The following is a 25,415-nucleotide window of genomic DNA, read 5'->3' as shown; positions in this document are numbered from 1 at the left end:
TAAACAAAAAAAAAAAAAAAAAAAAACAACCAAAAAAAAAAAAAAAGGAAACCAAAACATCAAGCAGAATTAATAATGATTTAAAGTGGAGCTTGAAAGGAGACAGGAAATGGGTTGCTAATGTTAAGTACCTCCTGCCTTTAGGAGGAGCTTAAGGCATACTAAGATACAAACCTGTTCATGAATCTGTGTGGATTGATCCTGCACACCAATGGGGAGCAAACCCAGCCCTCTGGAAGGAGAGACAGAGCTTTTATTTTCTTTGATCTAAGACTGCAGGTTGGGTTCTTCTCCTGTGGTATTCAAGTGTTAGGTAAGGGATTCAGTAGCAGATGCAAAACTGGAGCAGCTCTGCCTATACCAGGAGCAAAACGTGCTTCTTCACCCCATCACCTCCTACCCACCTGGATGCTTTGCACGTGGGCTATGTATTACACACATGCCAGCTCCGTACACTGGCAATGCACATCCACTTGCTGTCTGCTTATTGCCTAATTCAGGTCACGGGGAGAACCTCAGGGCCACCCCTGTGTGGTGATATGTAGACACCCACTGTGTTTTGCACACAAGTGCAATGCTTCAGGGCATTTTCCAGACTGCTGTAGTACTTCTTCACAGGTACAAGGGCAGGCTAATTTCCGCAGTGTGCAAAACTTATCATTTTTAAGGAGCCATTAAGCGAACAGTAACTCAGCAAAGAAATCACTGCTTGCCCTTTCTCAAAACCTGATTTTGGTACCATTCATTGCAGTGAAAATACTGATTTCAAAGGATGCAAAACCAGTCTTTGTGTACATTAATATGGGCTTCCTCTGTGCATCCAAATAGATCTCTGGCAGCTTCACTGGGGCTCTGTAATTGTCTTTGATTAACCTAGACATAATGATAGGAAGCTGCAAGATTGTAATGGAGATGAGAATTTTGCTTAACAAATGGTCTTATCAGGTGCTAGTCTGTATATCTGTATTTGCTGCTTCACTCTTCAGAAAAACAGGCTGGAGAGAATACAAGAGAGGTGTTGAAATGAAATCTAAGAAATGTAAGCTCAAAGTACTTCAGAGATGCAGTGAACCATAATGTTCTTCAAACCACAGGCCATACTCTCTCATTGCACACGTGTTTTGATGGTTCTGATTTACAAATTGTTCGGAAAAAGAGAGGATTAAAGTCCCTGTTATTTGTCACTTGAAACCTTCAAAGTAGTTCACAAAGAAAAGTGATGTGATTTTCTAGTCAGACAGACCAGCATAAAGGCAGATGTGTGCAGCCCTGCAGCAGGAACTGTGGCTTGAACAAAGCATTGATAGTCAGGAATTTGAGAACTGAAATCCTTGATCAGATTATACCACCATATCCAGTGTTTATTTATACAAATAAGGCAATTGAGGCAAGAAAACACATACCTATTTCTCATTAATTTTAATGAAATTACACACCTAAGTAAGAGTTAAGCAACTAGAGACACCTGCAGATCAGACTCTGTTCCAAAGATCCTTGCATTAAAAGGATCCTTACTCCTGATTTTCAAAAATAGGTTCCTCAGTTTTTCCTTCTGACAAGCAGTGATGAGGAGTTAAAAACAGAGAACTGCAATGATTCATAAAACGTTATAAAGAACACTATCAGCTGAGATGAATGCTATATTATACGTAATATTTGTTGTCAGAGTAAGTGGAAGTGTTTTCTAAATTTTAAATTTCAGCTATGAACTTTGGCAAATTTTTGAATGTTAAGATTTGGGGGGGGGGGTCCATGCAAAACTGTCAGTGTGTTTTCTGAAATTGGTTTGCTTGCTTGTTCCAGTTTATGTTTATCCATTTACTTTCTTAATTCTTTTCAGATGCAGAAAGTTTTTAGAATGCATAAAGCCAGCAAAAGGTTCAACTTTCCATTTATACATGGCAGCTCTCTTCTGCTTTGGTTTGGAGAAAGGATCTGAGAACATCTTTATTCTTTGTAAAAGAACTGTCTAGTGATGCCACCACTATGTAACAGCCACAGGACAAATGTTTTGGGTAGGTTTCCTTACTTTGTTCTCCTGTACTTCATATCTGACATTTCTACCTTCGGATTATCAGCTCTGCTTAACATTAAGTATTGCTGAAAATGAGTTTTTAAAAAATAACATTTCTTTTAAATATACCTATTTTAATTAAAAAATAAGTCATCAGGGAAATACAACAAAATGATTAACCATTGGGTAGGGATTTTTCATATGATAGAGATGTCAATTCATCAAAGAAATCCGAAGCTGACTGAAGCTTATAGAACAAAGGACACAAAATTCAGCTGTTAGGCTCTATGATGCGTTTGGGGAATTCTGACTCTCGACTGACTAGAGTAATAACAGTGGGTTTGGTAGGTTCTAGAATGTCCACATTCTAAAACCTATTCAGTAAATCTCTAGAACTGAAATTGTCTTCTTTCATGATTTAGAAAATAAACACATGAACAAAAACATAAATAGAAGATAAGATGCCAATGAGATATGGCCTTAAGGCCTGTAGTAAGCAGAACTAAGCAAGTTACTAAGCAAGTAACTACTTCCAAAAACTGGATAATGAATAGTCTGACTGAGCATTATGAATTTGACTTCATTGTTTTGTAGGCTGGCTCCCAAACTGCACTTTTTGATGCCCAAACGTGTTTGGGTGCAGGTAGAGAAATGCTACTAAGTGCTGGTAAGCAGCTAAGAAAAAATTAGATGCTAAGTTGAACCAGTCATTCCCACTGACTACTGACCACTCACCTCAGCTGAAACTTGGCCATATTGACCTGCCCCCTATACATCAGTTTTAAAGTGCCAAAGGGATACAGATAAAGACCTTTTCAACTTCTATTATATTTCATTGTGCACCTGTCAAAACTAACAAGCTACAACCTGAGGACAGGGAAACAATACTTCAGTAGCAGTTCATGGTCTTAGTTGATTGTTTTTCGTACTTATAGCATGAGCTAATCCTGATCTGCACAAGGAAGTAAAGTTTACTTTCGAAACAGTCATTACACCATGGAATTTTTTACTAAAATAGAAAAGCATCAGGAACCCTTATTTTAAACAAAACTGAGTCTGATTTTATTAGCTTCAGTGAAAAATGCATTACACCTTGACTTTGTCCAAAAATTATTTTAACAACCTCAATGAAAACCACAGGGTTACTAACAGAATGCTGTCAAGGAAATATAGTTACATCCACTGTAATCCCAGTGAAAGTTTCCTTCAATAAATAAATAATGGCAATGATCTTGGAGACAGAGGAAACAGCACAAAATAGCATAAGAAAAAGGCATGAAGTCAATCCAGTGTGTTTTCAGAACAAACTGAAAAGGGGAAAAATGAGATGTCTTAGATCCCTTGGCATCTGTAAACGTCAAGAAGACATCACATTCGGGCTAATCTCAAGGCAAAGCAGCCATATAAAGTAAATCTACAGGCTTTCTAAAGTAAATCTACAGGCTTTCTTGGCCTTCTAAAGCATGGAAGATAATAGAAAGTAATCCTCTTTCATTTTTTCTTAAAAAAATTACTTTAAAGTAGGGTGGACTTTTTTTTCTCTCACTTTGTAGGATCTATTTTAAATGACCTATATATAAATGTTCTGCAATTATGGTGCTTTTGTGTATTTTCCATGCAGAGTGAACAGAAAGGGAATCCCTTGAAGGTATGGTATTTTAACCAACCAAAGAATAATCTTTTTTTCTCTTTCTGTCTGAATTCTTCAGACAAGGTGTCTTAAAATAGATAAGACAGGTTCATTACCGTTTTCATAATTGTCAGCTTCTGTCAGTTCCATTAGTGGATAAAGGTCTCTATGAATATTACTCATGCACTCCTAGCTAGCCTCCCAAACTCTGTGCAAGCTTCCTAAAACCATCCCCTCTGCTACTCTTTTGCAGTCACTCAACTCTGTTCTTCAGTTATTTAATGTGATCGCTGCTAGGGTCCCCTTGTTATGATATGTCAGTTTTTTCTTCCGCAATGCTTCTTACTTACTTTAATGATATGTGAATATCTGAATAGCTTTGTTGACCTACGAATCACTCATTTAATAAAATGAATTTTCCCCTTATGTTCAGAGCATGCTGGATTCAGATTTATAACTTCAGACCTCGGAGAAGACCTGAAATGTTGTATGTCAGAAGAGTATTCAGCTCATAGAATTTGAGATTAAGCAGAGACAACGTTTTTTATTTCTTTGGTTATACTGAATGTGTCTACAAGCACATCTACCTCTTGGCATAAGAGGATTCCAATAAGGCTAGAATCCTCCTTTAGACTACAGTATTTCCATCATCAGGCATCGATTTAGACTTTTCACAAAAATCTGCCTTTGATTCTTTAACTATTTAGTAAATACGTATAAATGTTTCTTCCGAAAATGAGATTTCATGGACATGTGAGAAGAAAAGATACTTTTAGTTTTTAAAATATTAAAAGGCCCAAGTGTGAGAAAATCCAGACCTTGTTCTAGTGGTACAGAAGTTTACTTTTCTCCTTTACTTTTCTATATAAACTTTGATTAAAATTGAATTTACATGACTGTGAAGCTACAAAAGACATTGTAAAACATTTAACATATCCTGATGCTGTGTATTTAGTCCAGTTCATCCTCCCCTCATACCGCCTACCATCTCTCTCACCCTGTAAGTGGCTGGGTACTCCCACCACTAATCATACACCAGCTTTGATACATGCTGCAGCTCTTTATAAGCCAATTCAGTTCACTACTTTGGCTGAAAACTAACCTAACCAAGAGAAGAAAAAAAGCCATAACTTTGAGGTTAGTGAGTTGATTTGAGGAGGGTCCAATAAGTGCCAGGGATGGCACAAGGGAAGAATATGACAAGTCCTATTGGCTGGTAGCAGGGACATGATAAGGGGAAACAGGGAGAACAGAGAGTTAGTCCTTCCCTCTTTCATGAAACCACCCCATAAATATAAAAATGAGCAGAACTTAGCCCTTCTTACTAATGTACCTACACCTGTGCCATTATTTTCTAGGCATTCATCTCAGTTTCATCTGTAGATGCCAGGCACGTCATGTGGCTAGAAGCTGACATACACTTAGGAGTGCCTACAAGAGCTGTGTCACATTGTCAGAATTCTCTTTCTTTTGATACACTTTTTAAACTGTAGGAAGTTTAAAAAAAAAAAAAAATCATTTGAAAGACGTCATTGCCCCAAATAGTGACTTTACCCACCTTAAAACCTAACTTTGAATTTTTAAAGATATTTCTGGTTTTTTCCATCTTCCTTTTGATGGTTCAGCTCCTGTTCCCTCATGCATCCATCAAGTGGAAAATACAGCAGAGCTGCCTCTAAATATTGCTGTGCTTAAGCCTTTGCTAAGGTGAAGAAGATTTCATTTTACCTGTTTTTGGAACAATCTGGATTGGCTGCTCAGGCCTTGGAGACAATTATGTGAGGCAGCGAGGTAAGGAGAGGACACTCTTCCTTCCACCCAGGCAGGGCTTAAAGAGGGTGAGACATCCATCTCAAGCACGATCTCTTTCTGGATCATTTTGATATGGTGTCAAAACGTTTGTTGTTAAAAGCAAACATCTCTTTTTTGGTTACTGGTTCAGCATGCCTTCCCTGAAGCCAGTCTATATCAGGTCAGTGCTGGCATGTAATCATCAGGTTAAAAAAATGTCACCGCTCAGTTACTGAAGTAGCTGCAGTTTCTCTTCTTTCTTGAAAGACCATGTTCCTGCATTCCTTTGCAATAGTCTAGAGGCGAAAGGAAGGCCTGCTTTTTTAAAAACAATAATAAAAGAGTCTGTTAGCTCATGAGCCTATGGAGGCCTTAACTGAAATTAATAGAAAATGTAAAAGTAAAGGAAATTAGGGCAGCCGCAAAAGAAACCGCAGAAGCAAAAGCAGATTAAAGTAGAGCAATGAGCAAACCCATGCAATATCTTAATTTTGCTTCAGATATTTCCCCCATAGTGTAACTTGTTCCCTAAATCAAGCAACAAGTCTATAGCATGTGGTTTCTTCTGTAGATGCCTATTCATCCTACCACAGTGGTCTTTCAGCTGATAAGCGAAGGAACTGCAGTAGTTGGGGAGTGACTCTCCAGCGTGCCGAGAGACAAGAGTAGCTGGTCAGCTGTTCCACATTGTCACAGCTTGAAGCTCTTCGTCCAAGAGCCAGCAGCAACTTATACTTCAGGAAAAATAGAGTATTTGTTTTTAATTCTAAAGATTGAATGACAATTATTTTATCCTCTTTTGTCATGCTTTTATTGTAAGCTTTATTCTTGAACTTTCTAAGAAATAAAGTAATAGACTTTTCTGCTTGCAGATAGCTTAATGAGTGGGTTACACCATGGACCTTTATACACATGAAAATTCCCATTTAAGTCTGTGGAATTCCAGAAGGTGATAAGGAATCTTCTCACATGTGAGGAAAATGTGGAAGACTAAGAACTTAAATTAGAATATTTGAAATTCATATTCTGTTAATGTCAAGTGACCTGAACCCATCCAATCCTGACCGGAAGCCTAACAGGTATGGTATTCACAGCACAAAAGATTTCCCTGCTCTACTGTTGAAGGTCAAGTTATTAGGAGCAAACAAAGAAACAAGCCTTGTAGCACACTACATTTCCTCCCTTTTTAGAGTACCTCTTTCTTTTCTATCCTCCATCATTTCCAGCCACAGTCAAATTTCTTTAAATTTTCTCTGTAGTACGTGGGCAGAGTTCTTTTATTCAGTTAATAGGCCGATCACTCAGAGAGGATAAAGTGTTATTTCATGATTCAGTGTATTCAATAATGTCGGAGTTTTCTACCTTGGAATCCTTATTCTAAATACATTTCTCTTCTTGAGAAATCAGTTTAGCAAGCAGTTTCCACAAGAGACTTGGGTAGGACAACAGCAGTTGCTTCTAGGTTTTGCCTTTAACCTTATGTCATACGACCTTACAGAAAAATATCCCGAGTAAGTTCTTCATCCATTATTTTTTTATTAGTTTCTTTGTCTTCTGATTTTACACTTTTCATTGTCTCAGGGGGCAGGAGGGTAGGCCAAGCTTGGCTTTAGCCTCTGACAATGAGCTGGAGGGTGAACAACCCCTGGGTAAATGAGCACAGAGAAAGAAAATAAGCAAAGGTGTACTGACAGCACTGGGCATCTTGCAATTTAGTGAAATTAAATGCCTACCTACTGTGCCTTGACAGTATAATCTGGCAAGAATAGTGTTATGGAGCTAGACCTTGTAAGCTGAGTTTATAAAGAGAAATAGTCAGAAGACCTGCTACCAGCAGCATGCCCACTTTATTGAACATTCAAGACAAAGACTCATTGCAAATGAGTAGGAAAAGATGGAATGAAAAATCCCTGCCAATTCCTGTTGAAGGGATGCATGCATTTCAGTGTTTTCTCAGGTGATGCTTTCCTGGAACAGGTGATGGGTTACGTGTTGCACATTCAAGAGGGCTCCTGGATAAAATGGAGTAAGTTAGGTGGAAATAATATGGATCCAAGCAGAGACATATATCTGACAGCATTTATTCGACTTTATTTAGCACAGTACTCTTTCACAGTGGTTCTGTCTTCAGTATATTGCAGACTTGCACTGTTTCCTATCACACTGTACTTTTAAAAAGATGCACATACGGGGACTCACTCTAGTAGGTAGAGTTTTCAAGGATGCTCTCCCTCCCCCTCTTCTGCCTGACAATCTGGCAAAATACATAGAAGGCAGGGATGATGGGTGGAGTTATTGCCTTTTTTTCCTCCTCAAAAGGCTGTGTCCTATCAGTTGAAGCCCTATTACAAGACAGTGCTGCACAGTCATTGTTGTACTCTGCTGTGTCGGATGTTGTTTGCTGAGTATGGCAGTTGTTACTGATTTATCTGGGAGCGGAAACATGTTGTAGACTTGTTAAACAGAAATTGTTTAACCATGGAAACTCCAGAAACAGACACGAGTCCACGCAAACCTTTGCTTTCCTATTCAAAGAATTGTTAACCAGCTTTCCATGTGTTCAAACAGAACTGTTTCTTCTCTACCTGGGCCCTATGTGAAGGGCCACAACATTAACTTCTGGGCTATTTTTATCATTCTTTGGGAAAAGGAAGGAGTGGCAGGTAGTGCTTACATAAAAATTATAACATAGAGCCCAATCCAAAGAGATTCCCATTAATTTCTGGAGAATTTTTATATGTGTTTCTACTCCTGGCATAAACCTTTTCAAACAGAGAAATCCAAATACATTTGTGTGCACACTGCTGCTCTCCCAGGGGTGTTTTTGGCAGCTGGGTGCACAAGGCTTGCTCACAGCTGGCCACTACAGATGTCAGTACATGAGCAAGGACAGCATGCTCCTGTGCTGGTCATGGCAATTACAATTTCTTGTCTTGGTCTTCTGATTTCAAGAGACATGAGTCTGTGGGCCATCAGTATCTCCAGTTAGGTCAAACTACATGGGACTAACACTTATTTCATTTTAAGGATGACAACAGACAATCCGGAGAGAGAGCGGAACAGTGCAACTCAGTACCTGTGGAAAAGTGTTTAGGATGCCCGTGCATCCACAGGCAGCATAAAGGTAGGACACTGGCAATTGTATGAATGACACCTCCTGCCTGCCACTTATGTATATACATGCAGCCTGAGCTCAGATACTGTATCTTAAATTGTACTTGGAAATGCCCAGGAATGAGTAGGATGTTTGGCTCCTGTTTCCTATCAGTTCATTTCTCATTGGTTCTGCTTTACCTCAGACCAGGACACTCAGAAAATTACTGTGGATGAAAAAACAAAGCAACTTACTGTGCAGAACTCCGCTCGACTTCAGCTGAAGTCTTACTTGCATGTGTGTCGAACAGCTTGAGGAAATGCTCTCCAAGGTTTCGAGCTGTGAGTACTAGATTCAGCATCTCTGAATCTCTGGCCTCTGCATTTTGATCATTCTATTACAGGAAGGTTTTTCTCCTGGCAGACTTTGAACACACATAGAGCACAGTTTCAGTCTCAAGTTCCTGCATCAGCCCAGAAGTAAACTGGGAGAGGTACGTGACCAAGCATGTCTGGGTGTTGAGAAGAAAAGCGTTGTTTAGAAGCTCTCAATAAAATGTGAAAGGAAACAAAATATATTCTATAATTTCTGAGCAGGTTGCATTATTAATTTCAGTAGCCATGAGTAAAAATTACCTTTTTCTCCCAATAGCTTCTTCTTAGATATGGTAATGACATTATTGATAAGCTAACTGTACCATTACTGAATGACACCCTGTGTGTGTCTCCTTGGGTGGGAAGTAGTATATCTCACATTTCTTTTTCCTCAGATACTTCTATTCATGGAAAATCATGTTACTAATCTATCTGCTTGTTAGCTTTTGCTCTCCTTTTGCTAAACTGAAGAAGGAAAAACAACACGCTCCTATGGCAAACAACAGACAGACAAAAGAAAAAAAATCAAAGGAGATGAATGAGGTTCCATCACAGCAAGAAATTTAAGAAAAGGTTAGAGATGACAATAATGGGCATGGTGCGTAGCCTGAAGTAATCTTGTAAACTTCAGGGAACCAGACCAGATAATCCAACTTGCCCTTTCTGTCTCGGCTGTCTTCCAATTACTATCTACCATCAAGCCATACAGAAAATTTCTACTGATGGTGACAAAACTTCTAGCCAGATCTCAAAAAAAAAAGGGGGTACAACCAAGTGATTCTAGGATGTAACCCCCTTAAAGTGACTTATTCCTTAAGTATGTCATCATCTTGGAATACAGTTTTGACCTTAAGCTTCTGCTTAAGCTCGTTATACTTTGAAGTTATCCTTAGTTTGGTTTGGCTTGTTTTCCTGACATATAAACCTAAATCTTAGTGAGTTTGACATGTCGTAGGTTAGGACAAGTAGCTTAGAAACCACTTAAATAAGATTTGAGGAGGAGTTATTTTTTTGTGGCTGTAAATTAGAAATAAATATAAAAATAAGACATACTAAAACCCTAATAATGAAATTGTGTTGCATAACTAAGTTTCCTTCTCAGATAAGTTCTACAACACCATAAACATATGTCATTGTCAATAGCCACTTATCATAGAAACATCAGCAATTATTTAGTTATAATGCAATTTCAGTTCCCTTAAATACTTACTCATTTCATGGTTTACTTGGTTAAAATATGATCTTTTGTTATGCTTCTTTTTTGATTTGGTCTCTAAGCAGTTATTTGAATGGTGGTGGGAGTAATGGTCTGTCTTTGATACTGTCTATATGCTCTTTCACCTACTAAATAAGCAAGGAATTAATTTAACATCTAGCTTAATGTAGCTGGTTAAACAAAACTGGCACCTTGATCTTTACACCTGCGTTTCTGTGCCTGTTGTTAAAACAGATTTATAAACCGGGTATCTTCCTAAATGAGTTTTATTCTAGACCTTTGCTCTCTATTCCATAATTTCATTTAAATAAAGTTCGAAAAATTCAACTTAAACTATATGCAAATGCTTCTAAACTGGGGCCTTTATATACATACATTTCCTTTTATGTTAACAGCGCTTTGTTAATGGTTCAGTAATTAAGAGAGTTTACGTTTTAAAGATTTCAGTTTTTAATAGGCTAAATATTAATCGCAGATCACTTTCAGTTCTGTTGTGATATGCAAATTATTTATCTCAGCTGCATTTGTTTTCAGGTATTAGTCTATCTGCATAATACAAAATAACATTCTGAAATTATTTCAATTAGATGCAGTCAGCCTTCGGAGCAAGCTATTTATTTCATTTCTCTAAATGAGGAAAGCAGTTGCTGTTTTCCATTCCCTGATGTTTACTGCCCAGACCTAGCACTCACAACCGGTATGTGTGCAATACATAAACAGTTTTCTAACTGAATTATGTTAGCATTCAGAGTGAAGGAAAAACAGTTGAACTCCCTTTGCAAGATTTCATTTGGTTAACTGACTCTTCTGCCTTGGAAAGAAATGTCACCTTGTTTGGGGGTATTCGTTACCATTTTAAAGTATATTATGAGAGGTAAATAGGAGTTCTTAATTACCAGAATCTGTTTTGCACAAGTGCATAACATTAGAGGATTTTTTTCATCAGACTGCAGCTGTTACCTAAGCAGAGGAAGAATTTCACCTAACCACAAAGAATGAGGTACACAAATAGCTGTGTTGTCTTAAGAACGGGTCGGGTATGTCTCCTCACAGCGATTTGGTTCCATAATTGCAATTCACATTAAATGCAGCAAATGTTACCATCCTGCCCACTCAGTTTCCACCTCTACTTTTGTTTCAAGCGGCGCGGGGCGGGGGGGAAGGAAGATCGTCAGAAAAGATGGGGGGGGGGGGGGGGGGCTCCTTTCTTTTTTTTCCCTTTCCTTTGGCCGCTCCGCTTTTCCCAGCCGCGGTGCTCAGCGGCGCGCAGCCAGGCGCTGGCCGGGCGGGCGAGCGGGGGCGGGATGGCCCCGTCCCGGCTGTGCCCCGGGCTGCACTTGTAGCTGCTGCGCGCCGCCCATGGCAGCCCCGCCGCGGCACCGGGGCCCCGCCGCTCTCGCCGCCCCGGGGGGCGCCTCCCGCCCCGCCGTACCCGCTTGAGCTCCGCGGGGGCGAAGCTCGGCATCTCCCCGGGAAAGGTAACGGCGGCGGGGCGCCTCCAGGCGTGCGGAGAGGCTTTGGGGGTTGCGGTGGGCTGGGATGGCTCCCCCGGAGCGGCGTCTCCGTCCCCTCCAAAGCGGCGCCCGAGCGCTCGGTGCGTGCGTGCCTCTGTGTGCGCGTGTGGCGAAGGGGAGGGGGCTCTCTCTGCGTGCAAGGGGTGGGCGAGAGCAGTGCGATGGGAGCGGGCGCCCGTCTGCAGAGGGATCCTCTCCCCGCGTGCGTGCGGGGGACCGCGGTGTCGGGGCAGGGCTCGGCGAGGCGGTTGCTGCATGCGGCGGAGCCCGCCGGGGTACCGCAGAACCGGGCTTCGCCTCGCCGGGGGTGCTCGACCGGGCGGGCGCCCGGCTGCCCCCGCCGCCGCCGCTCGGTGCCTGCGCGGAGCTGCCGGAGGCGAGACCTCGCGGGGAGAGCGGCGGAGCGCAGCGGAGCGGGGCCGCGGCGACCCCGGCCGCCGCGGTAGGGACGGTGCCGGGCTCGCCGCGGAGCGCCGCCGGGAGCATCGCCGGGGGCGGCCGGCTGCCCCGCCGGGCGTGTGAGTGCGGGCGGGGAGGGGGGGCACGGCGGGGCTGCGTTTACGTTGGCGTTTTAACGTCTTTAAATTATTCCGAAGGTTTTGTTTTTATTGATATTATAATTACTGCTGTTATTTTTAAGGGGGGGATGGGGGGGGGACGGGGACGAGGCGACAGTGGCTTCCTGCCTGAGCCTCTCTGCCATCGCGCTCGCCTCTCCCCGCCAGCCGGCCGCCAACGGAGCCCCGGGCCAGCGGCGCTCGGCACAGCGCTGCCCGCTCCCATCCTTTCCGGGGGAGCGGGCGAGCGGAGGGACCGGGTCCGGCCGGCTCGGGTAAGGCGGTGGAGGTGTGGGAGGGACGGAGGGGAGGGGGTCAGGATCTGTGCAGTGGGGCCGGAGGAAAGGGGGTATGTGTGAATGTGCTGCGGGCTGGACTTTGCAAAGGTGCCGAAAAGGGGGGAGGGGGGAGAGCGTTTGGCGGCGGGTACCACGGCTGTGTCTCGTTGCAATGGGAGGGTGGAAGGGATGCTGGGCTGCATCGCCGCCCTGTGCCCGTTCCCAGCCGGCATGTGCGGGCGGTGTGTGTGCGCCCGTGTCCCTCCTGCCTTCCCCCGCCGGGAGGCAGAGGGCGACGGGGCGCCCACGACAGAGGGGAGCCGGCACCGGCCGAGCCGGTTGCGGCAAAAAATTGCGGTACTGCCTGCACTGCTGGCCGGGCTCGCCGACCCGCCGCCAGTCCCACGCAGCGACCGCAGCGTGTCCGCTCGGCACCGGCCGAGACTGGGAAGAAGAGGGGATTCGAGCGTGGGCGAGGCAGGGATACGGGGGGAAGGTGCCTGGGAGGGGGAGGGACATGCAGCGGTGGGGGCATCGGGCTGCCCCTGTGGGCTCGCTCTCCGCGGCCGGGGTCGGGTGCCTGCGGGATCAGCGGCGGCTGCTCCGCTCCCTCTTCTCCCCGTGGTCCCTCTCCGCGGCCTCCTTGACCCCTTCGGCCATCCCTTCCCCTCTTCCTTCCTTGCCTCCTCTCAGCTTTCCCTCTCCCTCTTGTCCTTCTGTTCTCCCTTCTTTCTTCCCTCATCCCTCCTCTGCCCTCCCTTCCAGGTCCCCCGGCGCATCCTCCCCTCCTTGCGGCTCCCTCCAGCCCGATTCTCCTCCCTCCAGCTGGCTCCAGCTTTCTTCACTTCTGTCCTGGCTCCCTCCTGCCAACTCGGTGGCTTCCCACAGCAGGAAATGAAAGGGCCAAGTTGGGGAATGGGGAAGGTGGGGAGAGCAATGTATTGGTTATTGACTGATTTGTTTAAAAAAAAAAAAAAAAAAAAGGCTACCCTCTAACTCAGAGGAAATGCTGTGGCTCCAGTTCTTCTGCTTAAAAAACATGGCAGCTCAGCTGGCCTGACTATAAGTGAAGGGTTCTTGGAAGCCATCTCTGTATCAGTGCAGGCATAAGAGCCAATTACATAATGTTTTACCAAAAAAAAAAAAAAGTTCTTCTCAGGTTTCAGTAGTGTCAGGCTGGTGAATTGTGACTTTGTTTTGCCCTGCAAGCCAGGGTGGTGGTGTTATTCCTGGGGATGGGGGCTGTGTGCCTGTGCATGTTTCTTCCATATCTGTGTGCTTCCATTGGTCACCTGGAGCTAATCTTGTTTTGTGGATAGTTCATTATATTTCTGCGATCAGTTTACCACCTATTTATTTAAACTAGGTATAGTAAATGACAGAAACAATGTGTGTGCATGCCTATGTATCCCTTGAGTGAATCTCAATATTACCATAGTGATAATCTTTATGCATTGATGCTATAGATATGTACATTGAGTATTGATATTGCTTTTTTGTGTCTGCATCTTCATCCTTTCTATATTGTGCTATCCCAACGCAGATGTTTGGGCATGCATAACATCAGCATTTGTGTTTAATATCCCTGAAATGCACGGCAACATGAGCAGTGCAGGATGGAAGAGACTAAATATGCATAAAATTGGAATCTCCTTTGGTTATTTTACTTTGTTAGTTATGCATGTTTGGCATGTACAAGAGATAGAAATATATTTGACAGACCTCAGAGTTATTTGTGTTTGTCTACAGAGATTTACATTCCGTATTTGAAATCATTCTAGCTTCCGTGTATTTGTTTGGTTGTTAAAATCTTTCATGTTATTTTAAATTCAGTGCTTGTAGTTTATCTATAATCCTTGGCAGGTACAGTAGCTCAGTGGAATACAATTTTTAACCCAAATGACTTTTTGGAACAATGACAACTGAAAAACGTTTTCCTTTTTCTTTCCTTCTTTCTTCTTTAGATTCTTTATCTTTGTTCAGGAGCCTAAGGTTGCTTGCTGATCACAAGAAGATGTTTCTGTGGCTCTTTCTGGTTCTGTCATCTCCAGTTTCTTCTACAACTGCAGATGCTGATATATCTGTGGAAATTTGCAATGTTTGCTCCTGTGTGTCAGTTGAGAATGTACTCTATGTCAACTGTGAGAAGGTTGCAGTCTACAGACCAAATCAGCTTAAGCCACCATGGTCTAATTTTTACCACCTCAACTTTCAAAACAACCTGCTAATTATTCTATATCCAAATACCTTTCTTAATTTTACACATGCAGTGTCCTTGCAACTGGGTAATAATAAATTGCAGAACATTGAGGGAGGGGCCTTTATGGGTCTTAGTGCATTAAAACAGTTGCACTTGAACAACAATGAATTAAAGATTCTCCGAGCTGACACTTTCCTTGGCATAGAGAACTTGGAGTATCTCCAAGCTGACTACAATTTAATCAAGTTTATTGAACGGGGAGCCTTCAATAAGCTTCACAAGCTGAAAGTCCTGATACTTAATGACAATCTGATTTCATTCCTTCCCGATAACATTTTTCGATTTGCTTCTCTAACCCATCTGGATATACGAGGGAATCGAATACAGAAGCTTCCATACATTGGAGTTCTGGAACACATTGGGCGAATTGTTGAATTGCAGCTGGAAGACAACCCCTGGAATTGTACTTGTGATTTGTTGCCTTTGAAAGCGTGGCTGGAGAACATGCCCTATAACATCTACATTGGAGAAGCTATCTGTGAAACCCCCAGTGACTTGTACGGAAGGCTCCTGAAAGAAACCAACAAGCAAGAGCTGTGCTCCATGGGGACAGGGAGTGATTTTGACGTGCGCATTCTGCCTCCGTTGCAGCTGGAACCTGGTTACAGCACACCCAACGGCCACACCACTCAAACATCAGTGCACAGATTAGTCACAAAGCCGCCAAAGACTACAAATCCTTCGAAGATATCGGGGATAGTAGCAGGCAAAGCGCTGTCTAATCGCAATCTCAGTCAAATCGTGTTTTACCAGACCAGGGTACCTCCTTTAACTCCTTGTCCAGTCCCCTGTGTTTGCAAAACACATCCTTCAGACTTGGGATTAAGTGTAAATTGCCAAGAAAGAAATATAGAGTCAATGGCTGAACTCGTACCAAAACCTTTAAATGCCAAGAAACTGCATGTAAATGGCAATTATATTAAGAATGTGGACACTACAGATTTCGTTGAGTTTGAGGGGCTGGATTTGCTACATTTAGGCAGCAATCGGATTTCAGCGATCAAAGGAGAAGTTTTCCGCAACCTTACAAATTTACGGAGATTGTATCTCAATGGCAATCAGATAGAGCGTCTGAGCCCAGAAATGTTTGCTGGCCTCCACAACTTGCAATATCTGTATTTGGAATACAATGTTATCAAAGAAATCCTAGCAGGCACCTTTGACTTAATGCCAAATTTGCAGCTGCTCTACCTGAACAACAATCTTCTACGAAGCTTGCCAGCGTACATTTTTGCTGGTGCACCACTTGCTAGACTGAATCTGAGGAACAATCATTTCATGTATTTACCTGTAAGTGGCGTTCTTGATCAGCTAAAATCTCTTACACAAATTGATTTGGAAGGTAATCCATGGGACTGCACTTGTGATTTAGTTGCTTTAAAACTGTGGCTTGAAAAGCTAAATGAAGGTATTGTGGTGAAGGAGTTGAAATGTGAAACACCTGTACAGTTTGCTAACATTGAGCTTAAGTCTCTGAAAAATGAGATCCTCTGTCCTAAACTTTTAAACAAGCCATCTGCTCTGTTCACTAGTCCTATGCCCGCTGTTACTTTTACGACACCGCTGGGACCAGTTCGGAGTCCTCCTGGTGGCCCAGTTCCATTGTCCATCCTAATCTTAAGCATATTAGTTGTGCTTATTTTAACAGTGTTTGTTGCTTTTTGTCTTCTTGTTTTTGTGCTTCGGCGCAACAAAAAACCAACCGTAAAGCATGAAGGGATTGGAAATCAAGAATGCAGTTCTATGCAACTGCAGCTAAGAAAGCACGATCACAAGTCAAACAAAAAAGATGGACTAGGTGCAGAAGCCTTCATTCCTCAAACCATTGAGCAGATGAGCAAAAGTCATACCTGTGGCTTAAAAGAGTCTGAAACGGGCTTCACGTTTGCTGACCCACCAGGGCAAAAAGTCATTCTGAGAAACATTAATGACAAGGAGAAAGATTTATTGCATGTGGATACCAGAAAAAGACTTAGCACAATCGATGAACTGGATGAGTTATTCCCTGGGAGGGATTCTAATGTATTTATTCAAAACTTTCTTGAAAGTAAAAAAGAATACAACAGCATAGGGGTCAGTGGCTTTGAAATACGTTATCCAGAGAAACAACAAGACAAAAAAAACAAGAAATCTCTAATAGGTGGTAATCATAGTAAAATTGTAGTAGAACAAAGAAAAAGTGAGTATTTTGAACTAAAAGCTAAACTTCAAGGTTCACCTGACTACCTACAAGTCCTTGAAGAACAAACAGCTTTGAATAAAATATAGGTCATGCAATCTTATTGCCTACAGAGGACATTTATTTAATGATGAAAGTGCCTTTTGTTGACTTTTAACTTCCAAATACTATATTATATTGATAGGCATAGAGGCAGGTGTATCCAAGGGTGTCTGATTAACTGTAGCTGCATATGATTTGTCAAGTAGAGGAGAATTTCCTTAATAGATTTTACTACATAAAGCTCATGCCCTGTGGAATCCTGTAGGGATACTGCAAACTCTATTGCCAAAGGGATGCTTTATACACGTTACACTGAATTTAACCTCAAGAGGCATATATGTTTTGTACCTTAAATGCGAAACCATCGTCTCCTTGTGATTTGTTAGAACAAACACAAGAAACCAGGTACTGGTATTTGTACCTCAGCTGGGTCCTTCATCCTGCACGTGGATTTAAGTTGGTGGAACTGGAGTAATCCTTTGATTTGTGGTGTTTTAATGGCACTGTTTAAAGATTATCTGAAAAGTAACAAGCATGCAAAGAGAGAACATTCGATAGTATGTGTAAATTGGTTACATTTATGGCCTGCATCTTGAAACCACTGGAATTATAATGTTAAATTGTGCAAATATTTGTTTAAAATATACCATGCATTACATACTATGAAATAAATTTGACCACTTGAAGCATACATGTCTATACAGAAAATTAAAAAAAAAAAAAAGGAAAATAGTTCAAACTGACTTCTGCAGTATTTGTGACATCTGAAGAAAATACTTGATGTTTATGCAGAATCTGTTGTAAGACTCATCTCCAATTAAAACTAGAGTTCTTTCTCAGTTACGTGAAACACTTGCAACCCCAACAGGTTGTCCAAAATTGTCAAAGTGCTTACTGTGTGAGCGTAGCAGAAATTATTTTTGTAATATAATTCATATTTATGAAATACTTTGTATACTAAATAGGAAAAATATGTACTCCTTAATATGTATTTAATATGCCTGACTTGTTTTCCTGATCACAATGCATTAATCATTCAGTATAAATAAAACCAGAACAATATACCAAACAGAAGCTGGGGATGTAATGTGTAGAGGTATCCAGAATTAAGTGATCAGATACTATAATAATAATAAAATTGTTCTGTACTATCTTGTGAAATTAGCATATTATCTTATTTCAGATTTGTTACCAATGGTACATTTTAAAATAGATTCATTAGTTTTTTAGTATTGTGTCTCAGGCAATTATTTGCCATCAGTTGTCTTGCTTTTCAGGGTTCTACAGCTTAATCTAAATAGTTTTCACTACAAGTATTTACAGGAATTCATGGTAAGGGTAATATTTTAATTGTATATGAATAAGTTTTCTGTTCTTATTATCTGTCTGGCTGTTGTCAGAAAACAAAATGATCAGAACAGTGAACAATATGGCAAATCATGTCTGTTTAAAACCACAGTGTAGAATGAATATAGTGGTCTCAGTTCAGAGTATTGTGTAGCTCGTACCTAGAGAGTAAAAAAACTTGCCTTTGTGAAAGCTGAATCTGAATAGCTAGGAAAAATAGTAGTGAGGAGAATGGAAAATCCCCACTGTATCTCACTGATAGATAGTGTCTTGAGATGAAAACGGAGATATATTGGTAAAACATCATACAGCAAATCTATACTATGAGATTAACAAAAATTCTTTTACTTGTAAAGGAATTTTTTAGTTCATTTCAATGAGCTTTGGGTAAGACCCTCTACCTCCTTTGCTTCCAGAATCTTCCTTCCCACCTTTTATAATCAATACATAAATCAATTACTATTAGTAGGCTATAAACATGAATGTTTTTCATTAATTTGAAACTAGCAAATATTACAGCAAGACCCAGTAATAATACTGTGGAGAAGGCTATGTCAGCTATTTCCATTATAAACCTTTAATTTCAGGGCTTTATGACACTGCTGTGAAATTTTTATTCTGGAATGATACTTGGCAAACAGCCTGCAGTATATTTTTAACTAAGTTTACAAAAAAAAAAGAAAAAAGCACTTCTTTATTTAAGAGAAAGCAAAACAAGACAAAATTTTCTACTTTCAGACATTTGTTTATGCTCTTGTAACTTAGAAAGAGGGTTGTTTTATTATTTTTCTCTATTCTACAAAGTATATACGTAACTTCAGCTAATAAAATTACAAGAGATACGTTAATGGCTGAGTTTCTTTCAGAAAAGCTGCTGCTGTCCCTGCACATAAATTGACTTTATTGAGGATGTCATAGGGATTTTCAGGATGTGGATACTATGTATATGCTTTTCTAGCACAAAAAGTTTTTGCTTGCCTGATGATGCTATACACAGTTAAGGCTTGGAGAACATTTGAGTTTATTGTGTCAAGAGTCTGTGGATTAAGGAGTGTTAAAGATGCAATGCCGTGATAGACTGTAATGGTTCCAGCAGTAGGCTGAGAATATTGGGGCACTGTGCCGGTTCTGCATGGTGCTGCATGGCTTTGGGGATGTGTCAAGATTCAATTCACTGGGATTTGCCAGAGCATGGGGCTTCTAACATGCTTCAGTGCATTGTCAGAGACTGTCATGTCCCCTACCCTTCTCTCAAGAGGCATGCATTAAAAATATTAAAAATAGCAAATAAGCTAATGCTTTTAAGTGATGTTAAAACTGATGTGCTTATGACTCGTGTTGCCCTGAGTTAAAAGAACAATGATAAATGATCATACCTTCCTCAGCTAAAAAATTGAAGTTTGGTTTTGTTGTGTGGTTTTTTGGTTATTTTTTTTTGGGGGGGGGGGGTTGGTTGTTTGGGGTTTTTTGTTGTGGTTTTTTTTTGTGATGAGATCTTCTATTCACTAGTCAAGGAGGACTAGTTATGCTGTACCGTTGCACTGGGTCAGATTTTCCTGCTCGTTGAGGTTCCAATCCAGTAAAGCGTTTAAACTCAACCTAAATCATGTTCAGAGGTACTGTTCATGAGCTAACAATTAAACAGATGCCCAAGAATGGGGCTTACATAGAGTTTTGTCATTAACTTCAAAAAGAGCCAGCTCAGAAACATTGTGTATAATACGTAGAGCCCAGTGACTCTTTTGGGATTATGCAGTTGAGTGTAAGTTCACCAGCATCAGTTAAGGTTGCACAATCTGGACCTTCCTATAGTAATTGTTCTTAAGTGTTTTACATACGTGGTGCAATATGTAGGCATAATAGTGTGAGTGAAGAACGCAGAAGTTGGCAAAATACTGTATTTCTGTGGAATTGTTACTTTAAATTACAACCTTAATATCAGTTTTCCTCCATGTTTTGAAACAGCCTATGTGTCTGCACAGCAGTTTTAATGTGATATCCATTCAAATCTATAGCCAGTTGGTCTGGGAAGGTGACTCTGCGGATGTGGCTTAACAAATCTATCTGTTCATTATATTGGTTTGAGTGGCCATGCTTGTAAAATGGCTGTTAAGACCCCTAGACATAAACTAAATCAGTGAAGGTGTTAACATGATCTGTTGTTTTCATTGTATTATAAAGAAGTTTCCATTTTTAAATAAAATCAATAAAGTGTAATTGTTTCCTTGAAAAAAAAAAAATTGTGCAGTTTTATCAGAAAGCAACTACCATGGTGCAAGAGCACAAGACCATTAGATGATTGATGTTTCGCATTTAGTGTTCAAGATTGATAATAGTATAGAAATCTAGTATAAAAATATTTTATTATTTTTTTTTAAAAAAGCCATAATGATGATATTAATTATATAAGGCATGGCCTTGTGAATAATGTTTTAAAATGTTTCAGAATCAACAAAACACATCCAGAACTTGATGGTGGTATAATATCTATAATATCTTTTGCATGATTTGTACATTGATACTGTATGAAATGAGCACAGTGAGATTTTTTTTTTTTTTTGGTTGCATCCAAAGAGTTGGGAAGGAAATACAACAAGAATGTATTTATAATCGCTCTATTTTGAAATAAAGTAAAGAAAACAAAATGTATTGGTTTTACCCTGTTTTGATCATTACTATTCTAGGTTAGTTTATAATTAAGATAGCTTCTGTGGTATACATTGGACTAGATGTTATAAGTAGCTATTTTTTATGAATTTTGCTTGCCTTCAGCAACATCAAAATATTAGCCAGCTTTGACTTAAAAATTTGTATGAAGTATTAATAAAATTATTTGGTACTGTTGTATTTCTGAAACTAGGCTTTGTTAAGTGCCTGTAATATTCTATTTCAGGTAGTTTGTATATGAATGAAAGAGAATTTGTAAAGTAGTCAAACAGTAATGTGTTCTAATCACCTTGACAATTTATTATTTTTCATGAAAGTTTTTCCCATCTTGTGTTGTCTAGCAAAATTCTTCTTGCTTCTGATATATATATATATATATATATAGTCCCTCCAAAGTCAATGAAATTTTTTTGCATTAGTAACACAAACAGAATTTAGGTTTTAGTTGGATTCTGAGATCTTTGACACAGAAGTGCTTAGAGGAAAAATCACGTAACGCTAGGGGCATTTGTTTTGATTCTGCTCCCTTCTCATTAATCATTTTGGATAAGACAATATTTCAGAGGAAAGAAAAGTTAGTTTGTCCTTAGCAAAAAGAAAAATATCAATACATATACCATTTAAATTATTTCAGTTAGTTTGATAAATGAAAGGTGGAAAGATGTCTTTAGGTAGTTTAACTTCCAAATCTAGCCTAATAAAAATCTTTAGGAAAGGGAGAAGAGCAGGAACAGAGTTACATCTAGATTAAACATTCCCTGTTGTGTAGGCTTTAACATGCATTATTATGGTGGTGAATGAGAATCACAATGTGATATGGAGTAGAAAATCAGGACTTGATAGGGATTTTTTTCACTGCCAGTTGCAGTGAACGTTAGAAGCAAACCCACAGCATTAATAAAAAGACCTACATATATATTCCATAGAAATTCTTTCTAAAGAACTTGAGAATCAAAAATGAGTATTCAAGTTTTGAAAAGAATATGTGTGCACTGCTTTCCTGAACGTAGAGGAACTTCGCAGTTTTCTGTTAATACATTTTTCCATTATTTAGTCTTTATTTCTAATTGCAATTTATTCATCCTTATGTATTGTGATTGATGCTGTGTTGAAAAATAAAAATAGGATTGTTAATGCTCAGGGACAAACTCATCTCAGAAACTGTAAATCCAGACTAACTCGACATATTTCAATGGAATCAAATCAGCCTTACTCTACTGAACACAAAAGCAGAAATTTATTATATTAGCAGAGGAGCTGATCTGTCTGTCATTGAAATAAAAAATAAGTTAAGTCATTTTTTACTTGAATAAAATATAATCTTGCTTTTTTCTCTATTGATTTGTGTGGTAAAGCTGTTATTAGTTTCAAATAACCATAGGGTAGAATACAGAGTAGGTGCAGTCCTGTGTCTGATGTCAGTGGAACTCTACAGTGATTCAAGAGGTGTGGGCATCCTGTAGATGTACTATGGATATAAACTATTTAAATTTGCTGTTTTAATACATAGACTTGGGAGATACATCACATAAAATAAAAATGCTATCTTAACAATAGAATTTATTTTTCTCCCTGTAATGCAACAAACTTGCCTTGTTCTTTTTTCTCATTTAGTAGGAACTTTATTGCAAGTGTCTTTATTTTACTGTTAATTTTATTCATGTTCATTAGTAATACTTGAGATAATTTATTTATTGTCTGAAAACAGTACATTTTGAGCAGTCTTTTATTTTTAAAATACCAGTCATAAGTAAGAGACTGATCCTGTATTTTATTGATTTTTTCATTCTCTTGCTGGGAATTTTTGCAGTCATTTAACACTAAGTAATTTCTTAAAAGCACAAATCAGATAAGAAAAAGAGACCTAGCTGGTGCTGAATCTGAATTTTTTCTACACGTGTATATGAATGTGTATATACATCTATGTGTGTGTATGCAAAGGCTTAAAATACTGTAAATCAACTCTGATGCACACACAAGTGTTACATCATTGTCCTTTTGGTCTTTTTTTTAACCAGAAAAAAAAAAAAAATCTCTATATGGTTTAGTAGTCATTTTGCATATGTACAATAACAAAGAAATCTTCCTCAGTTTCCCTCATGCCCCCTTCCATGGCATCCTTCCACTTTATGCTCTCACTTCACCTTTCAGTGTGCCCAGTCTGAATGTTTGTCTAGACACTGGTTAATAGCAGTTTTCAAAGAGACAAAAACCAGCTAAAAAAGGCAAATTGTAGGAGACTTTCGCGGGTGGTTTCTGAATCATGTCAGATGTACGATCCAAAACAGAGAGGAGTAGGAAATGGTTTAAGCTTCCATTAGGAAGATTCATTTTGGGCTTTTGAAGCTGGACGATCATGGCTTTTCATGACTGTAAAGTGCACAATGTAAAGTAGATGTGATTCGGTCAACTGAATCCTGGCAGTCAGACTGCGGGCTAAATCCTGCAGACCTCTCCACCCAGTTACCCAAGCTAGGCTTTGGTGTCACTATTCACTGAGGAGTCTTGGACAAATTATTCAGGTTAAACCAGATGTGATACGTATTTCTTAACCAGGCTTTTAACTGAGATGGGGATCTATTTGTGTGTACATTGGATGCTGTTTGGGTATGGAGGTTACTCCATATCTAATGTTTGTTGAGCACTTTCTTTGGCAGAGTCTCTCTTCGTGAGATACATTACTGCCCACATCTGAATATGAGCCACTGCACAGCAAGTACATCTCAATGAGCAGAGTCACAAAGGGCAGAGTGTTTTGACAGATTTTGAGCTCTTCACTGCAAGAAACTACAGGAAACGATGTACCATACAGCAGATTTCCTTGCTCCCTGGCAGGGTTTCATAGACATTGTGAGACCTTCTCAGCAGGGTATTCTTCTTGTCTACACACTGCAAATAAGACTCCAGGTCACCAGTCTGGTATATATGCAGTTTGTGTTTGCTTATACCCAAAAATAATTTTGTGGAAAAGGGTGGGAGAAGAACTCTCATTTTTTTCTGAAAAGCAAAATGAGTGGAATTTAAATTTTTCAGCATTGAAAAAGAGCAATACAGGTATTTAAAGCATGGTCACATTGTTGGGTAATGTATCTGTATTTAGAAAGTATTTTACTGAGAGAGGGAGAAAGCAAGCAGTTGGTTTTATATTTTTAGCATGCAGCTTTTCAACTTGTTCCATTCTTGGGTTAGAATATGCCCTGGGAGCCAAGGAACTCACATGTGCAGCTCAGGGCACAATTTAGCTGCAAAGATACATCTGAACTGTCTTGCTGCCTTTTGTGTGGTAGAAATTAAATGCAAGGTTTTGAATGTTCCTTCTCTGTTTGCTGTAATGGAAGTTAGATCAGTTTGTATTCTTCAGGATCAGGCTTTAAGCTCCTGCTGAGGTGTGTCTGCAATTTGATGAAGTTAGAAACAAAAGTATAAATGTCATACAAGGGGTGATGTCTTTGGATTGGGATTAGCACTTTGAAATAACTGGGGTTCTTACAGTTTCTTTCTTAAATATTGCCATGTGGTAGCTCTGTTTTATCCTCATGAAGATCTTTACTTTTGGGATCAGTTCAATAAATTGGTAGTTTCACAAATCTGATCAGGAGATTGTATCCAACTGTCCAGCAAAAAAACTTTGCTTGGAATTCCCATCATTTCCTAAAATGTAAATAAAGAACAACATCATCATGAATAACCCATATTTAAGATTTCTTTCTGTTCAATGAAAATGACTTTTGCCTTAACTGGGTGAAATATTCAGAAAGTACTTTTGAGAGAATTGGATACTGCCAGCAAATAAGGTCCCTATTCTGTAATCCTTTCTCAAGAATATAAGCTATAGAAGCACTAAGAAGTTTTATCTTTTAAGTAGCTTCCCCTAGAATGTGGAGTTTCACTTTAGCTGTTGGAGCGATGCCATGAACATGATTTTATGATTTTGTTGCAATAGTCACATACAGTCAGCAACTAGCAGAAGTAATGGTCAAGAAGACGCATTCTCTCTGTGTAGCTTTGTGGAGTAATTTATACCACTTTGGCATATGACAGCAAAGATAGTAAGGATTACATATTGTAAAGTGTTTGAAGAATTCCTTTACATTTGTAATGTGCTTTCAAAATAAAAGCAGTATGCAAATGGTGAGTATTATCAGCATACAATCCATTTCAAAAGGAGAATACCATTGTACTGTATATAGCACTCTATTGTTCAGATTGAGAAATCACTGTAAGTGAATAAGCTGAGTTTTCATTTCTGTATACTTTTCCACTTCAGCCATTAAATAGACCTGTTTTCTCTATACAGAGCAATACAGCTCTGAGCCATATGCAAGAAAATATATAAGCTTGAAAAAGACAAGCAAATACGTTCCCTCCAAAGAGAACATCTGCATTATAATAATAAAATCACTCATACTTTTCATTAGGACCTCTGGCAGTTTTTGCTTATGCTGGCAAGTT

At 39.8% G+C, this 25,415-nt stretch overlaps 1 protein-coding gene across 2 annotated transcripts; it reads left to right on the top strand.

The window, feature by feature from the left end:
* Window positions 1–11,841: 11,841 nt before the first annotated feature.
* SLITRK4 (SLIT and NTRK like family member 4) lies at window positions 11,842–17,647 on the top strand. Of its 2 annotated transcripts, XM_074147513.1 has the most exons (3): window positions 11,889–12,075; window positions 13,234–13,392; window positions 14,433–17,647. In XM_074147513.1, the coding sequence occupies exons 1-3, from the start codon at window positions 11,889–11,891 to the stop codon at window positions 16,994–16,996; spliced, it is 2,910 nt and encodes a 969-aa protein (XP_074003614.1). In that variant the 3' UTR covers window positions 16,997–17,647. The 2 variants fall into 2 exon arrangements, with proteins under 2 accessions (XP_074003615.1, XP_074003614.1); XM_074147514.1 differs by lacking the exon at window positions 13,234–13,392 and having other exon boundaries at window positions 11,842–12,075.
* Window positions 17,648–25,415: the final 7,768 nt, after the last annotated feature.

The sequence above is a fragment of the Numenius arquata genome, chromosome 5 (assembly GCF_964106895.1).
Source record: "Numenius arquata chromosome 5, bNumArq3.hap1.1, whole genome shotgun sequence".
NCBI classification, from domain to species: domain Eukaryota; kingdom Metazoa; phylum Chordata; class Aves; order Charadriiformes; family Scolopacidae; genus Numenius; species Numenius arquata.
The sequence above is the reverse complement of the archived record's forward strand: the minus strand, read 5'-3'. Positions and strand labels throughout refer to the sequence as shown.

Coding starts and splice junctions, on each gene's coding strand:
- SLITRK4 (XM_074147513.1), top strand. CDS start 11,889: ATGCGGCGGAGCCCGCCGGGGTACCGCAGAACCGGGCTTCGCCTCGCC. Junction 12,076..13,233: donor CGGCGACCCCGGCCGCCGCG/GTAGGGACGGTG, acceptor CCTCCCTTCCAG/GTCCCCCGGCGCATCCTCCC. Junction 13,393..14,432: donor CAAGTTGGGGAATGGGGAAG/GTGGGGAGAGCA, acceptor TTTCTTCTTTAG/ATTCTTTATCTTTGTTCAGG.